At 40.2% G+C, this 14794-nt stretch overlaps 1 protein-coding gene across 1 annotated transcript in view; it reads left to right on the top strand.

Moving 5' to 3' along the window:
- The window catches only part of LOC132115958 (transcriptional activator GLI3-like), a 340310-nt gene extending 335872 nt beyond the window's left edge, over nucleotides 1-4438 (top strand). The window contains exon 15 of the mRNA XM_059524402.1: nucleotides 418-4438. Coding sequence (XP_059380385.1) covers nucleotides 418-2648 — 2231 coding nt within the window. The 3' untranslated portion in view covers nucleotides 2649-4438. The remainder of the gene's footprint in view (nucleotides 1-417) is intronic.
- Nucleotides 4439-14794: the final 10356 nt, after the last annotated feature.

Raw genomic sequence — 14794 nt, 5'->3', positions numbered from 1 at the left:
AGCAGGGGAGTGGGGAGAGGGTAAAATCATGTTTTGGCATGGTACAATATTTCTGTGCCTAGTGCAAGTACATCCTTACTTTCAGAGCTTTCTCAGTATACTGAAATTTACACATTTAAAAGGTTAGGTCACCCAAAAATGAAAATTAAGTAATCATTTACTCAACCCTATGTTATTTAAATGCTGTGTAGATTTCTTTTTCAGACCATAAACTGAGAAATCAGGACAATTTTGAGAAAATTATGATTAATAAAAAATGAAACAAAATACAATCCATGTACTTTATTTCTTGATTTTCCATTTTTCATTTACAGTTTCATTTCTGGATTAACTTTCCCATTAATGTCTAATTATGACTATAATTACATCGTAATAATAACATTAACCTCACCTAATAAGATTATTTCTCATTATTAGGTTCATGCCTTGGTAGGAGTAGTTCTGTGGGGGTTCCCCAGCCTCCTCCACGTATTGAGCCATCCAACACAGAGCTGACAGTGTTCAAATTGCTACCTGAACGGCGGGACAGCAGTGGCAGCAACACCAGCTCGGCCTACCTGAGCAGCAGTCGTCGATCCTCTGGCATCTCCCCCTGCTTCTCCAGCCGCCGTTCTAGCCAGGCCTCGCAGTCTGAGCACAACCATCATCGGCATATTCACAATCTCAGTGCCACTGACTCTTATGACCCTATCTCTACTGATGCCTCACGACGCTCCAGTGAAGATAGCCAGAGTGGAGGTGGAGGAAGTTCAGGTGGAATGGTGTACAGTGGAAGTGAAGGTATTGGAGGAAGTGGTATGGGGGCAAGAGGTGTTCTCAACCTCACTCCAGCTCAACACTTTTACCTGAAGGCCAAGTATGCCGCTGCTACAGGTGGGCCTCCTCCCACACCCTTGCCAAACATGGAGCACATGAGCCTAAAGGCTCGTCTGGCTTTGATGGAAGATAAACAGAACTTGAGCCAACTTACACTACCACCACTGGTAAGGCCACGTCGCTCTTGTGATGGTATGCACAACTTACATGGCAGTGAAGCGGTGTATCGACGTAGGGGATTGTATCCTGTAGAAGGTACAGGGAATAGTGATCGAAGAGCCAGTGACCCTGTGCATGCAAGGGATACTAGTGATTTTGGTTTGCCACAGTTACAGCGTTTCAGCAGTTTAAACAACATGAATTCATTACCCCATATTGCTGGTAATCATTATTTAGATGGAGAAAATAACAGTCTGCGCTTCCAGAACTACATCTTTCAGAGAAGTCTACTCTCGCCTTGCCCTCCCAGCATAATGGAGCAATCGGCACTTGAGGACTTGGCAATGGACCAAGATGGTCTTCTGTTACATGTTGATGAAGACATTCTGCCAGATGACTTGGTGCAGTATCTTCATTCCCAAGGTCAAGAATCTGATCACAACCAAGACAACCAAAGCAGTGATTCCAGTCCTCATAGATCCAGTTTTGATCAGGTTACTGCAGATGTCCAGAACTTCCTCAACCCACAACAGCAACAGGAGGAGACAGAAGGTGAAAACACTAGTAAAGATATAATGCCTATCCAGTGGAATGAAGTGACCTCTGGTAGTGCTGATGTTTCTCCTCCCAGGCAGCAGTCTCAGTGCAGAAAATGGTCAGACCAGAGTGGCATAGTGAGCAACGCCTTTGGTCGTTTTGGAAACATGGTTGTGCAGCCACAACTGCATACAGAGTTCATGGATCAACACTCAATTCTTTGTAGAGATGGTGTTGAACACATGGCAGGTATGAACTACAGATGCATACATCCAGAGCAGCGTCAACAAATTGCAAAGCCATCCCAACAACAGCCAAGGAAAAATTTAGTTATTAAGAATGAGTCTTCTTTAAACTCCAAACTTGAATCAAGGCCCAACAACTTTGGTCGACCAGACTTCTCTCATATCTCTCTGGGCCCCCTTCATCCTAGCTGTACCCAGCAGATAACTATATCCCAAAATAGCTTCAAGCAAAACCTTTTTTTGCAAAGACCAACTAACTGCAGCTTGTCTCCAGCAACACTACTGCCTAACCAGGCCCAACATCCTATGACTCACCCATCTGTCAATAGTGACCATACAGGCTTATATCACACACAACTCTACTTCATTCAACAAGTTATCAATGGTCGTAATGCACATTCATGCCATCAGCAAAGCTTGAGGAATGGAAATGGAACCAACTGCTCTCATGCAAATCAGGTTTCAGGACTTAAGCTTGAGGTAGATTACCTTCAAACCAACACTTCCTCTTGTATCCAGCAACAAAAGCCTTCGTCTTCTCATGATACAGGACAGTCATGTTTAATGGAGTCCTTGACAGCTGAGACAGAAACACCTTCTGAGGCCCTTGTGTTCCCTGGGGTTGATCAAGTGACCAGTACAGTAGAAGAAAGCCTAGGTGTCTTAGATAATGTTGGTTTAGATATTGGTTCCATCCTTGAGGATGGTTATGAGCAGGGTAGTGTGGTTTCTGACATAATCAGTCCTGTTTTTTTCCAGGGTCTGTCTAGAACTTCCTCTCAGCAGACTACTCCATTTCATCCAGGCACTAACAACATGGCTATTGGTGACATGAGCTCCCTCCTCACCACCCTCGCAGAAGAGAGCAAATTTCTGGCTATTATGCAGTAATCTGTGCAGTCCCCCTCCAAAAAATTGTTACACTATTATAGATAAGACAAATTTGACAGACTTGTGTATGTAATGTAAGAATGTGGGATGAGAAAGAAAGTTATTGCTTTATATTTATTAAAATAGTTTATTAGGTGATGTTGACAAAGAGTTAGTACACAATCTTGAATCTGTCTTATCTTCCTAGAGGCAGTGACCAATAAATCCATTCCATTTCTGGAATAGAGGCTATTTTAAAAGCCCTTCTTTTATATAGTTATGTGATGATGACAGATAGACACTGATCTTCTTTTCATCACATTGAATCAGTATTCTCTGTGTTGTTGTTGATATGTTTTTGTTTTGTTGTACATCGTAGCTACAAGTGCATGATCATTTTCTTATGAAGTGTACACCGTGTTAACTAAACTGAGTAGGTTAACTAATTGTATTATGTATCTTTGTTGTTGAGTGAATTGCATACTACAAAAATGGTGTATAAATATGCACAAGCTTAATTGTCATCAGGTCAAGACAGAGTGGAATATCACTCATAACAGGCCCAAGTGTCATATTTTGATTATTCTGTCTTTTAAGTGTCTTATATCAGAGATGTTGCAGTGATTATAATATAAGTCTTACCTAATTTTGTTGACCAATTTTTCCCAACCTGTCAATTGTTTAGGGACCAGTTGTGTAAGGGTACGTGAAAAGTGTAGAGCAAAATGCTAGAGCTGTTCACTTAATGTCTAGAGTATGTTGACTGTATCCTTGTAAATAAATGTTAATATTTTTCTTCATTTTTTTATATTGCAAAAATGTATTTCAAAATGTATTTTGACCATGTTGTTAATGACTGGTTTTGCTGTTAAGCAATGCATTACATGACAAAAAAAAAGGCATTGTGGTCATTTTAGTCAATCTCAATATGTTGCTTATTGCACAAGGTTTTTTTATATATATTTTCTTTTGGCAAAAATGTGTTAAAACCAATGGTATCAATTAATGTTTAAATTGATATAAATATACCAGTTATTGTATTTGTTATCTTGATTACAACAGTCAGTTGTGTGCTGTTTTTGTCACAGCAGTGCAGTGAATCTGTAGTGAGATCTCATTTATGCCATGGCTTTTTAGATTAACCTGTCTTTGCTTATCTATTAAAAAAATGCTACCTTCCTTGTGCCTGAATAAGGAAATTTATAAAAACCTAGACACAACAAGCACCACTACAGGAGCTAAGAGACTTTTAGCAGTTTTAAAAATATCCTGCAGTTTCTGTCTACATATGTATAGTTTTTAAAAGGTGTACTCTCGTAATTAGTTTCTGTTTGTTTTTGTATAGTTATCTAAACATTTTCTGTAGTTGTGTATCAGCATCTTTGTTTTGTTTTGAACACAGAAGTGGTATGACCTAGTCCTCTTAAAAAGGACTAGAGGCTTTTAGCCTAAGGTATGTGCCTTATTAATGCTTGTTCATTGAGACACTGCCATTTTCTTCTTCTTCTTTTTCTTGTGTTTCTTTTTTTAAGGAATTAAAGAGAAAAAAAAATTGTGTATGGATATAATCCTGTTACTTCACATGTTACATGGAACTCTACATTCTTTTGACTGGGCATTGAGGAATGTGATGTGTAAACAATGTTAGTTACTTTGTTGTTGTTTTTAATAGTTATTACATTCGTTTTAATGCTTGTAAATACACATTCATTCTGTAGACTGTAGTTAATAGTTTAGGTGGCATCAGGGGCCAGAATTAGTATAAATACCCTACTCTATTAAAGGGGTCATATGATGCGATTTCATGGAGTGTTACAAGGTGTTCGTGAATATATAAGATCCCTTAAGTTGCAAATACTAAAGTCTCAAACCCAAAGAGATATTCTTAAACAAAATTTAGACTAGTCCACTGCCTCCTAAAATGGCTCATTTAAACACTGACGCCATGTTGTGGAGACGCTGTTTCATTGTGAATGCGAAATTACTTTGCCTTCCAAAAGAGGACACAACTAGAAATCAGTTCAACCCAAATATTAAGATGTGTGCTGCACATTTCATGGAGGACTGTTTCCTGATCCTGGGAAAGAAGACTACAATGCTGGCTGAATGTAAGTATTTTTACATATGTACATGATTTGCCACTGATGATTCAAATGCAAGTTTTGAGCAGTGTAGAGTCAAGCTTGTTGTTTGTCATTTCTCCGATCACAAATGAAGACATGGTTTTATGTTTATGTGGCGCGATGCAATGCAACGCGTAAAAGGGCAGTTTAAATCATTATAATCTGTAATTATGTCCCCACTGGATGAAACAAATGGCTCGTTTGTAATGGGTATTATTGTTTTTGTCTTGTTGCGCCGATGTTCTGACCAGGACATGCATCACAGTATGGTGAGGGGCATAACATTTCTGTCACACTCCAATCACAACGCATGGGATAGCTGGCCAATCAGAACACACCTTGCTTTTCAAACCGATGAGCTTAAAGGCAGGGCATAGAGAAGAAACAATAATGTACAGTATGTGGAAAATAATGAGTTTTTTTTTTTTTTTACCTTAAACCACATAAACATTTAATTACACCAAATACACAAAATAATGTTATTTTTAGCAACATCATATTTAATTCCCTTTAAGCAGGAATCTGTGTGCCCTGTCTTACATTCAAACAGGTGATCAAAATAGAATCTTAGACTGGGAACAAAGACTGTATGCTCTTTTTATATCAGATTAAAACAAACGTTTGTATGGTTTTAATTTAAAAAAAGTAAGTAAGTAAATAAATAAATGCAATAGTTGTCTTTGCTGGTGGGAATTAGCTTTTGATGTACTGTATAAGAAGAGGAAGTTACAGTAAAATACAATATCAGTAGGAGATACTAAACAGTGCTTTAATGCAACATATACTACAATCATTTTATCTGTGCAAAATTTAATCTGGCTGTTTATAATACAATACTATTTTATATGCTCTGAGTTAATGCTTAACATCAGTTCTAACATATTAATTTGCTGTGCAATAGATAAGCTATATGATTCTGGAGAGACTAATACCTAAGAAAATTTATGAAACATTCTTATTTAAATACATCACAAGGAAACACAATCTTGGACTGATACTGCAGAGGAAATGTAAAATCATGTTGCGATATTTTGAATAGTGTAACTGCAATTTTTTTTTTTACCACTGGTAAATAAATTGAGCGCAGCGTTAGTTCAGTCAGGCCATGGAGGCAAGGCTGTGAACAGCTGATGCGGTCAGCTGTCAAATCGCTCCAATCACCACCTCTCTCCTATTAGACACGGGATATATATACATGGCACTACTGGTATCTCACCAGATTTCTATCGTGAACTTAAGTGAATTCGCCGTGTTGTTTGTCAAGCAAAGGACAGAATTGATATGAGCTCGTTAGAGTGTACAATACGACCGAATCACAACTTTACACAAGATCTGCTCCCCGCTGGAAGAAGCTATATATTCAACAAAATCAAAGCATCCACGAACAACTGGCAAATTCAACTTTAATTCATCTCTGGACGTCTTCACGAAGCTAAGCAAAATTATTTAATTTTTACTGCCTAGTGCTATTTGGCGAACATCAGTGCTTAATTTTTAAATTGCGAGGTCCCAGAACAAAGCGGGGTAACGGATCCGCAGTGGTGGACAGTAACAGAGTAGCTTTACTTCGTTACTGTACTTAAGTACATTTTTCAAGTATCTGTACTTTACTGGAGTAGTTTTATTTTGAGTAACTTTTACTTTTACTTCACTACATTCCAAAGCATAAGATCGTACTTTTAACTTTACTACATTTCAGAATGAGCTTTATTGCCAGGTATGTTCACACATACGAGGAATTTGTTTTCGTGACAGAAGCCCCGCAGTGCAACATAAAGACAGTGACAGAACAAAAAAACACAAAATAGAATAAAAAATGAATAAATGAATAAAAAAATACAAATAGGTAGGTAAGGAACGACAATATACAAATTGACAATGTATGGCAGGTATATTACAATGAGCATTATGTATGTACAGGTATATTATGTGCAAAAAATTTAAGTGTACGCTAAGTATGTGTGTTAGATAAATAAGTGTATGTATATATAAATATAAATAGTGTAGTGTGTTCCACAGTTTTTATCAATTGTTCATTAGATGGATTGCCTGAGGGGAGAAACTGTTCCTGTGTCTGGTCGTTCTGGTGCTCAGTGCTCTGTAGCGTCGACCAGATGGCAACAGTTCAAAGAGAGAGTGTGCTGGATGTGAGGGGTCCAGAGTCTTTTTGCCAGCCCTTTTGCTCACTCTGGATAAGTTCAGTTCTTGAATAGAAGGGAGGGTTGTACCGATGATTCGCTCAGCAGTCCGGACTACCCTCTGTAGTCTTCTGAGGTCAGATTTAAAAGCTGAGCTGAACCAGACAGTTACTGAAGTGCAGAGGATGGATTCAATGATGGTGGAGTAGAACTGTTTCAGCAGCTCCTGTGGCAGGTTAAACTTCCTCAGCTGGCGAAGGAAGTACAACCTCTGCTGGGCCTTTTTCACAAAGGAGTCAATGTGAATGTCCCACTTCAGGTCCTGAGAGATAGTGGTGCCCAGGAACCTTAATGACTCCACTGCAGTCACAGTGCTGTTCATGATGGTGAGTGGGGGGAGTGCAGGGGGGTTTCTCCTGAAGTCCACGATCATCTCCACTGTTTTGAGTGTGTTAAGCTCCAGGTTGTTGAGAGTGCACCAGGCAGCCAGCTCTTTAACCTCCTGTCTGTAAGCAGACTCGTCACCATCCTGAATGAGGCCGATGAGTGTGGTGTCGTCTGTAAACTTCAGGAGCTTGACAGAGGGGTCTTTAGATGTGCAATTGTTGGTGTACAGGGAGAAGAGCAGTGGGGAGAGAACACAGCCCTGGGGAGCTCCGGTGCTGATTGTACGGGTGCTGGATGTGTATTTTCCCAGCCTCACTAGCTGCTGCCTGTCTGTCAGGAAGCTGTTGATCCACTGACAGACAGAGGTGGGCACGGAGAGCTGAGTTAGTTTGGGCAGGGGGAGGTTTGGGATGATCGTGTTAAAGGCCGAGCTGAAGCCCACAAACAGGATCCTCACATAAGTCCCCGGTCTATCTAGGTGTTGCAGAACATAATGCAGTCCAATGTTTACTGCATTGTCCACAGACCTGTTTGCTCTGCAGGCAAACTGAAGATGATCCAGCAAAGGTCCAGTGATGTCCTTCAGGTGGGCCAGCACCAGTTTTTCAAATTACTTCATGACCACAGACGTTAGAGCCACAGGCTTGTAGTCATTTAGTCCTGTAATTTTGGATTTATTTGGGATGGGGATGATGATGGAGCGTTTGAAGCACGAAGGGACTTCGCACAGCTCCAGCAATCTGTTGAAGATCTGTGTGAAGATGGGGGCCAGCTGGTCAGCACAGGATTTCAGACAGGCTGGTGTAACACGATCTGGGCCTGGTGCTTTTTTCCTTTTCTGCTTCCGGAAGACCTGGTGCACCGCATCCTCGCTGATCTGAATTGCAGGTGTGGGGGAGAGGGGGGATGCAGGAGGTGTGAATGGTGAGAGCGCTTGATTGGAGATGTGTTGAGGGTGGGTTGCAGGAGTTGTTAATGGTGTGAACGGTTGTTTGGAGAGGGGTTCAGGATGGGTTGCAGGAGTTGTGAATGGTGTGAATGGTTGTGTGGGGAGGCGTTCAGGGCAGGTGATGGGTGCTCTTTCAAACCTGCAGTAAAACTCATTCAGATCGTCTGCCAGTTGTTGATTCTCCACAGTGCTGGGGGGTGGTGTCTTGTAATTGGTGATCTTCTTTAGACTTTTCCACACTGATGCGGAGTCGTTGGAAGTAAACTGAGTCCTTATTTTTCCAGAATAATTCCTCTTTGCCACTTTGATCTCCTTTTCCAGTGTGTATTTAGCCTGTTTATTCAAGACATTGTCCCCCTTCATGTAAGCATCTTCTTTGGCCTGACGAAGTTGTCTGAGTTTTGCAGTGAACCACGGTTTTTCATTGTTGTAATTTAGTTGAGTCCTGGTAGGAATGCATATATCCTCACAGAAACTGATATATGATGTTACGGTCTCTGTGAGTTCATCCAGATCGGTGGCAGCAGCTTCAAAAATACTCCAGTCAGTGAGGTCAAAACAAGATTGTAAATCCTGCTCTGCTTCATTAGTCCATCTTTTTACAGTCCTTAATACAGGTTTAGCTGATTTTAGTTTCTGCCTGTAGATCGGTATAAGATGAACCAGAAGGTGATCAGAACGTCCCAAAGCTGCTCGTGGAACAGAGTGATATGCATCCTTTATTGTGGTGTAACAGTGATCCAACATATTACTGTCTCTTGTGGGACATGTAACATGCTGTCTGTATTTTGGCAGTTCACGGGAGAGATTGGCTTTATTGAAGTCCCCAAGAATGATTAAAATGGAGTTCGGGAGTTGTTGTTCTGTCTCTGTGATCTGATCAGCGAGTTTCTGTAAAGCCAGACTTACATGCGCTTGTGGAGGAATGTAAACACTCACCAGAATGAACGAGTGAAACTCCCACGGCGAATAGAACGGCTTGCAGTTAATGAAGAGTGTTTTGAGATTTGAGCAGCACATCTTCTTTAACACAGTTACATCTGTACACCACCGTTCATTGATGTAAAAGCATATCCAGCCGTCACTCGATTTCCCCAATGATTCTGCTTCGCGGTCCGCTCTGAATAGCTGAAAGTCCGGCAGATGGAGCGCGCTGTCCGGTATGGCGTCATTCAGCCAAGTTTCCGTGAAACACAGAGCAGCAGAGTATGAGAAATCCTTATTTGTCCAGGAGAGCAGAAGTTGTTTGTCCGTTATGTTGGGTAGAGAGCGGAGATTTGCCAGATGGATGCTAGGCAACGGCGTTCAAAATCCGCGTTCAAAGTCTCACGTGTGCGCCAGCTCTTTTTCCCCATCTGCGCGTCCTCTTGAAGCGTGTGATCAGCGCAGCTGCTCCGCTGACAAGAATGTCCAGCAAAACATCAGAATAGTCGAAAACCGTTAATATATCGGGAGATGTGTGTTGCCGAATGTCCAGCAATTCTTCCCTGGTGAAACTGATTGCAGGAATATAACTAAAGACAGGACAAACTAACAAAAACACAAAAACAACTGCAGAGCACTTCACGGAGGCAGCCATCCTGTATCGGCGCCAACGATACACTTCCATTTTACAGATGATATTTCATACAACATATCGTTACTCCCTATAGTATATCACGTGCTCCGAGACGCAGAAGCAGTGTCTGATTCATCATGAACAAACTGATTCTTTTCAAAATAAACTTTTAAATCGGATTGTAATAATTACACCAAACGATTCATTTACGAATTAGAATTATCCAGGGGGGCAGGGTTTCATATTTTTTTGAAGCACCCCTGGGCGCCGCCATTGGCTAGCGGACCCCCACCTGCTGTTAGCATTCCATTGACTCCCATTCATTTTGGCGTCACTTTGACAGCGAATAACTTTACATCTGAGGTGTTTAAAGACTCCATTTGTCCATTAATTATTTCTAAAGAAACATGAAAATGTATAAAAGGCTCCATTACCTTGTATCTTACGTTATGGTCCCGTAGAAGCAGTTTTTGTAAAAAAAAATAGGCTAACGATTGCGTCATAAACAGCAACTCTCTGTCGCACAGTAGAGAAATTACCGTATGGACAGGAGGAGAAGCTCGCAGGCAATCTTTTACTGTATATGAGGCTATCGGGGGGGGGGGGGGGGGGCGTGGAGGCATAATTAATCAGAATACTTACCAAAATTTGCTCCTGTTCACGCTCGCCTTCTCTGCAAGAGTCGGTGGGTGATTCAGATTTCTCTTGGCAAAGCGATTAGAAGACTTACAGGTTGCTCACGTGACATCTACGTCATCAAGCTCAGTTTGAGTCTGCGCAGTAGGCCCGACCCCCAGGAAGTGCGTGCTTCTAATTGACTTCCTTTTTTTCTCTGTTGAATCCAATGGGGTCGCTGTGTCCATTTCTTTTACTGTCTATGGAATTATCCGATTGCAGCTGTTCTGGAGTCGACCACTCACTGATTCAAATGAACTGTTTAGTGCGAGTCTACAGAAGTAAGAACCGGGAGATCTTGTGAGTGCGCGTGTGTCTGATGTTGCTAAAAGTAAATTATTAATGTCGAAATTTAGGATTAATTATTGTAACTGAAAATCATATTTAGGTCAAAATTGTCAGTTGTTTGGGAAATCCGCTGTAAAGAGTGATCTATTTAAGCCCACTGAAATGCTCGAGTGCAGACGATGCAGACACATCTATCAGCGTCTCTGTGTTTTAGGTAAATTAGGTAATTAATAAATTAACCATTAAACTAACACAGGTTAAATAAAATAACTCATGCATGTTCAAATTCCCTGCTGCCGTAATATTAACAGTTTTATTAAAATGCTACCATATCCTATGTGACATCTGTTTTTATATTGTTTATAAACAGTAACGTTGTTTGGATTAACTAGACGAGTAGACAGACATGAACGTTTATTCATAACCGTACTGAAAATAAGTAAATATTTTTAGCTGATGCTAACTGTCTAGCTAACAAGCTTGCTGGTGCTAAGTTGAGGTAATTTTTCTAAATAATGTCCAAATATTTTTATTCAACCTATATATATATATATAGATTACATCTGGGGAGAAAACAAAGGATGTGATGTTCAGAACATGGTAACTACAGTAATTATCAAAGTGGGAAGAGATGTTTTTACACCACAGACAAGGTTTGAGAAGGAAAAAAATCATTAAGAAAATATAATTATAATTTACTTTAAATGTTCCTTCTAACTTCAGGCCTTATTATCATGTCATATATAACTGTGATGTTCTGTAAAACAACAAACTTTAAAATACTTTTACTGGTGAAAATCAGATGGTCAACTCTGCTTTCTCTCAGGTACATCACAGTGTAAGCTTCACAGTGAACATTACTCTCGTCAAAGTTGTCCATATCAACAACAAAATTATATCTTGACTCCATATAGTGGTTATTTAGGAAAAAATCCCAGGTATTTTGAGCAGTAGGATTATAAAAATATGTGCTAATATAAAATTAAATTAAGTAGCCTATATAAAATTGCAAACATTTATCTTTCAGTACTTTTGTACTTAAGTACATAAAAATTGAGTACTTTTGTACTTTCACTTGAGTAAAATTGAAAAAGGAGTACTTTTACTTTTACTGGAGTAATATTTTATTATAGGTATCTGTACTTTTACTCAAGTACTTGATTTGTGTACTTCGTCCACCACTGCGGATCCGGCATGTGATTACAGGCGGGAGAGGTAACGGAACATTTGCGCAATCACATTGGTGGACCAGTTTAAGTGATTTTAAGAGTGTGCACCAGTTGCATTTAGTCTGTATAAGGTCATGAATAACATGGAAACGCCATGCGATTTTAAAACAACAATTTCCAGGCCTAAAAACGTTTTGAAAAAGTTGTGGAATTTTATTTTTCAAATCTCTGTGTAATAGTTGTATTTAATCAGGTCCAGTATTTCACTGCGGTCAAGCCAGCCGCCAAGTAGAAAAGCACGGTCAATCTAGCCGCCACGTTATTTCTATGGTCGCGTATAACCTGCGTATTACGGTAAAACCATCAGACAACTGATCTGAATGCAGTGCTCTTCCAGCGAACGCTTGGGGGACTATGTGTAGCCATATCGCATGGTTCTAGCAGCTTTCAAATTTATAATGAGGGAAAATCCCGCATTTATTCAACATAGCTTAGGTTTGAATAATAAAATAAATTAATACAAACTATTAGATTAAATCTGCCATTCAAAACCAGCCTTCGAATCCATGAACTCTCTCGGTGCGCGCTTGTTATTAGCGCATCTTGTCTGTAGCCTACTAAAGTGACCTGCTGCACGCTGCGATACAAGACTTTCACTCGTATTTCAGGACAGCTGACAGAAAAGTCACTTGACTGACTAATCGGGTAATTGTTGTATTGTCACAAAAATGTATAATTTGTACACCTTTTAAGTATTTTAAGCCATTTGGTACTCGAGCGCTCCACAGGCTGTACAGTATGTGCCCTCACAGTCACATCCAAAGCTCGCGCTTATAAAGCTGCCTCGCAAGTTTTTTATTTTTTTTCATAGTTTTTTTAGTTTAAGCATCCAAATACAAACAATATGATGTCTGGTGGGTTTTGACAAATAAAACACTTTCATGGCACACTCTATTAAAATACAGGGGGTAAAAGAAAGAAAATGCGGAAAAATCTATAATTAAACAACACTGCGTCACAGGGCCAATTTGCTGCCCTAGGCAAGATTTTACCTGGCGCCCCATGCATCACAGCCCATTTCACCCGTCATTGTGTTCATGATTTAGCATATATATATATATATATATATATATATACACACACACACACACACACACACATTATAGCAGAAATGTTTCCAACACTCATAATAAATCATCATATTAGAATGATTTCTAAAGGATCATGTGATAGACCGGATGTCACATGTGACACTGAAGAATGGAGTAATGATGCTGAAAATTCAGCTTTGCATCACAGAAATAAATGATAATTTAAAGTATAATAAATTGAAAACAAATTATTTTAAATTGTAATAATATATCACAATATTACATTTTTTTCTGTATTTTTGATCAAATAAATGCAGGCTTGATGAGCAGAAGAAACTTCTTTAAAAAACATTAAAAATAGTAATGTTTCCAAACTTTTGGCCTGTACTGTATCCCCCCAAAACTGCACAACTGTAGAGTAAAACATTAATAAAAAAGTGATAATAAAAAATGCGTCTTAAAACTGACATGATTGTACAAAATCACAGTCTGGGGACTCAGAACTCAGAACAACTGCTAACATTAAGTTTAAGGTAAAAATAACTGCCATGAAATTATAGTATCTTACTCCTATGCAATAAATTGTTCATTCACTATCTCTTTACCTCTGTCTTTATCCTCTTCTATTCTTTTTGGCACTGTATCTATCACAGACTATGCTCATTTATAATGTGTCATGTAAATTCGGCCTTCCGTCACAATCAGGAAACTTTCACCGTGTCTAGAACTGGCGCGAGCTGCCAGGCCCATTTCTACGAGCTGTGTGTTAACAAAAGCAGTGCTGTCTACATTGGATGCGGCGTCGGGCACGCTACACAACAAATTACCAACAACTGATCGCGCGCGCTCTGTTTCTGACGCACTTCAAGTACTCGATGGGCGGGGGAAGATTGAAGAGCCGGACTTTTTTTTTATTTGGTAGTATTTCGAATTAACTTAGCATTTGCCTATACCGCCTATGCCGCGGGCCGGCCCTGCTGCGTCATCAGTTAGTGGTGTTGCATCAGACACGTGCAATTAACATTAGGCTATATGAAAAACAAGCTCAAATGGAGTTAACAAGGTCGCCAGCGAATGAGGAGATTTGTGTTTTGTCCGCATCTTAGGCAAGTGCAGCACATTATAGCTATCCCAGACAACAAATTAGGTCTTGCCGACGTTGGGGCGCATGTGCCTGCCCGACATAAAGTGCCTTGGTGAGATGTCTTATGGAGATCGGTAGCTAATCGGCAAGACATCGGGAAGACGGTGGCATTAGAATGATCGCCGACCGTGAGCCAACGTAAATCCGACATGATCGCCGACCGTGAGCCAACGTAAACCCGAAATAATTATGACCTATGCGGCGCGATCCTACTAGAGCGGCGAAAAGCATTCAGACGCCTCGCTCCCTTTGACTTAACACTGGAACAGCTGATTTTCGGCTGCATTGCTGGAAACGCCACAGCATGCTTGAAAATCAGCTGTTCCAGTGTTAAGTCAAAGGGAGCGAGGCGTCAGAATGCTTTTCGCCGCTCTAGTAGGATCCCACCGTTATATTAGGTCTTATGGATTTGTTTAGGCTAACTGCTGTCAGATTGTGTTCCAAGGACACAAGTTTCCTATTGTGTATCAACAACACTCAATAACAGTTTATGTGATGTGTTAATCATAAAATTTATTCCCTAACAATTTGTCAAGAGCTAGTTGAGAAGTAGGCAACTAGCCCACGCATGCGAGACTCCGTGGCTGTGCAGTCTGCAGCCCCTTCCTTATATTTGAGTTGCCAGGTTTTATGACAAAAAAAGTT

The sequence above is a fragment of the Carassius carassius genome, chromosome 35 (assembly GCF_963082965.1).
Source record: "Carassius carassius chromosome 35, fCarCar2.1, whole genome shotgun sequence".
Taxonomy (NCBI): Eukaryota; Metazoa; Chordata; class Actinopteri; order Cypriniformes; family Cyprinidae; genus Carassius; species Carassius carassius.
The sequence above is the reverse complement of the archived record's forward strand: the minus strand, read 5'-3'. Positions and strand labels throughout refer to the sequence as shown.